This window comes from Notothenia coriiceps, unplaced genomic scaffold, assembly GCF_000735185.1.
Source record: "Notothenia coriiceps isolate Sejong01 unplaced genomic scaffold, NC01 NC01_scaffold00022019, whole genome shotgun sequence".
NCBI classification, from domain to species: domain Eukaryota; kingdom Metazoa; phylum Chordata; class Actinopteri; order Perciformes; family Nototheniidae; genus Notothenia; species Notothenia coriiceps.
Window position 1 is genome coordinate 16,462 of NW_011354720.1, and position 3,562 is coordinate 20,023.

Below are 3,562 nucleotides of genomic sequence, written 5' to 3' on the forward strand. Positions count from 1 at the left end.
CTCTCCAAATAAAAAGAAAATACACCTTACAACATCTCATTTGTTGAAACCGTACACAAACTGAACAGGAGTGCTAGGCTAAGGACAGAACCAGTCTAGCTGTTTCCCTTGTTTCTGGTCTTTATGCTAAGCTAAGCTAATCAACTCCTTTCCCAGATTTATATGAATCCTCTCAACTCACTCACACAAAGAAAGTAAATAAAAGCATGTACATCATATAATTCAATTTTCCAAAAGGACAGAACTCTTCAAATGAATGTGCGGTTACTGTATCATTTTCTTTCTATGAAATCATAGGAAACTATGGGAACCCAATATTGGTTGAAATTGAATATGGTCTTTAAGTTGGTATGACGTTGTTGCTGTTGCTCAAACTGTGGTATGTGAAAATGTGTTACAATACCTCTGAAAATGTTGTACCTAAACACTTTAATTTATGTTTGTGGTGTTGCCCAGTGTCTGTGTCTTGTGTATTTCTGAGTCTTGAGTCCTTATTTTAATATAATTTTTTTCCATTCTGACCTCAGAGTTGTAACCACATGTTATCATTTGCAGGAATTCCTGGTTCACAGCACAGAGGACAAGGCCATAACGCTGTCAGTACGCCTGCCTGATGAACAGGGGGGGCCGTCCGTACACAACCTGAGGGTCAAACAACACAAGACATGTACGTGTTATAAAATATGCAAGATTTGTGTGGTAGAGGACAGATAGTAGATTAGTGAGTGATTCATTATTACATTGTTTCCTGTCACAGTTCTTCACTTAGATGGTTCTTCTCTGGTTTTTGATGACATCTTCAAATTGATCTCCTTCTACTGTGCCAGCAGGTAACAACACAGTGCAAACACAAAATAATTAATGTACATAGTGTGTTGTGTACGGTATGTACTGCATAGCATACAGCATGTGCACATAAAGTAGTGCAGTGATGAAGAGATTTCCAAAGTTAGCATTGCAAAGGCTCCCTCGATAAAAACCGGATTGCAGAAAATAAGTTCTGTGGCAAACACACCTTTATGAAACGTACACGTTTTGTTCAGCAGCATAATCTCCATTGATTAACACCATTTTATATTTTTTGACACTTAAATGCACTCGCCAGAAGTAAAAAGCTAACGTAAGTAACCTAACGTTGCTTGTTAGCAACCGCACATTTTATGACACATAGAAGATTTTGATAAACACCAGTGGGGCATTTACTGACGTGAAAATCTTACGTACACAATTGATCTTATTTCAGGCAATATTTTTATGATGTTTGAAGCCTAAATGCAAATGCCAGAAGTAAAAAGCTAATGTTAGACTTTATACAAAATAGGGACTATCATCACTTCAAGTCACCACCGCTAAGCTAAAGGCGGCTAATTCAATTCAAATGTATTTATATAGCCCAATATCACAAATCACATTTGTCTCAGAGGTCTTCACAAATCAACAAACATGAATGATAATGTAAAAACAACAAACATATCTGAGAATATAGTAAAATGACTAGATAAATGTGAAAATACCAATGAATGGGTACAAAACACAATGACACAAATACACTTAGAATACAATAATTACAATTCCATAAAATGAAGGGTCCATGAGGATGTTTAAAAGGGAGTTTAAAACCAGTCCTAACTGTACGCTGTACTAAAGAGGAAAGTTCAGAGTTATTCAGAGCTTTTAAACATACGATGTTCAATTGTACGTGAATGCTTTTCTTTTTTGTATCGGCCAGATCCCAGAGGATGATGAAGTGTTTTCAGTCAGGCTGACAGGCGTGGCAGGTGGAGCTCTCCTCAGGCCCAACGCCAGCAGCGTCCAGCTGAGGATCCGGGCGTAACGACAGCCCCGCTGAGATTCTCCCACTCTGTCATGGCAGTGCAAGAGTCCGCTGGAGTCATCGCCCTCAATGTGACCCGCGGGCGGCTGACTGAGGACGGACCGTTCATTGGCTCCGATGACACCGAGGTTCCTTTCTCTCAATACGTGTATTCCTTTACCTAGATTGAACTAAAAAAGTATACAATGAGGCTGCAGAATTTGGAAGAAAATTACTAATTGCAATGATTTTTATTTTCATAATTACAGTTTCCCATATGTTGCCTTGCTGTGATAAGTATTGCACTACTCCATTTTGTTTTTTTATGCAGCATTAGTATACAATTTACCATATGTATATCATATCTATTTAGGTCTTAATGTGTGGATATATATTAATGTGTCTTTGATTGTGTATATACAGGTATATACATATTTGCATACATATTTTTATGTATTTGTTTTTGTATTTGGGATTGTGGGAAACGGTATGTTGATCTCTCTGTCTGTACACACAAACTGAAAGATGACCAATCAGTTGACTTTGACTTTTGAAATAATTTGGGACTATTCTGTTTTCAGGTCTCTGTGGATTACATGGTGGGTGAGCGGGTGGAGGGCAGGCCAGCCGTCACCAGATGTTGGATTCCTCGACCTGCAGCCCGTCAGAACGGTGACATTCCCCGTTTGTCTTCACTGCCAGCCTGCTGTTCAAAATCACTGATGACGCCGTGCAGAAATCGCAGGAGTCCTTGCATCTGGTGCGGCTGAAGAAAGCATCAGAGGAGACGCTGTGCTGTCACCCTCTCTCATGGCTCGTGCTAGGAGCCATCGAGCCAAATGACAGCCTAACGGTGTCCTGTCAACTCAGCAGCAGTGCAGCCAGTTCAGCCAATCACCATCAATGAAGACCTGACACAGAGGGTGGATACCTTACAAATGAAATGTGTCTTATACTGACGACATTTGCTTTGGGTTGTATCATATTGAAACAAACATCAAGATTGTTACATCTGTTACCATGCTTCCGTACATTCCCTCTAGATTTGATAAGGGATCCATTAGTTGTTAGAATGGAGGCAGCTATTGGGCGTGTCTGCAAACTGGTCCATCTCTAGAAACTGCCAGCACCCCTCCCAGTTTCAGATGAGTTTGACGCCTGCAGCAGGGGACGGTGAATCCTGCTGCGCGTCCAGGTGCAACGGCTGTGATTCTCTCGACATGGTGGGGGGATGGCTCTGCCTGAGAGAAGCAGAGGGCTTTCATCCTCAGCTGCAGCGGGCAACCTACGACAGGAAATGTGGAAGCGACGAACAATGGAGGTCAGTGTTGAGAGATCTTTGATATGGCCAATTCCTCGTGTCGTCTTCAATTAAGGGCCGAGCTACCAAGGCTTGTTATTTGAGAGACAGGGTCTGAAGGGGGAGAAGGTGGGGACGACCTGTGTTGGATTCAAACTCACATGTTCAACAGAAGCAATGTATGAAAGAAGAACTAAAGATAGTTTTATCAAAAATGTTGCCCTTGCGTCCCCTCTCCTCTTTTCAGACACGCAGTTATGCTCGTATGTATCTCTGTATACCGTATATCTACTGTACAGAGAATAAGTGATTAATGGCGTAACCTGAACCAGTAGATCGCGATTTGCGTAATGCTGTGACTGTAACTGGGAGAATAAAGTTAGCCTTTTTTGTATCACTGATAAACGAATCCCGTTACATGATTTATTTCCCTATTGGTTTATATGGGT

General features: G+C 41.1%; 1 protein-coding gene across 1 annotated transcript in view; it reads left to right on the forward strand.

Moving 5' to 3' along the window:
• The first annotated feature begins 3,128 nt into the window (after window positions 1-3,128).
• rpap1 (RNA polymerase II associated protein 1) overlaps window positions 3,129-3,562 on the forward strand; it is a 7,036-nt gene continuing 6,602 nt past the window's right edge. Inside the window, exon 1 of the mRNA XM_010780600.1 lies at window positions 3,129-3,134. Within this exon, the coding sequence (XP_010778902.1) occupies window positions 3,129-3,134 (6 nt within the window). The remainder of the gene's footprint in view (window positions 3,135-3,562) is intronic.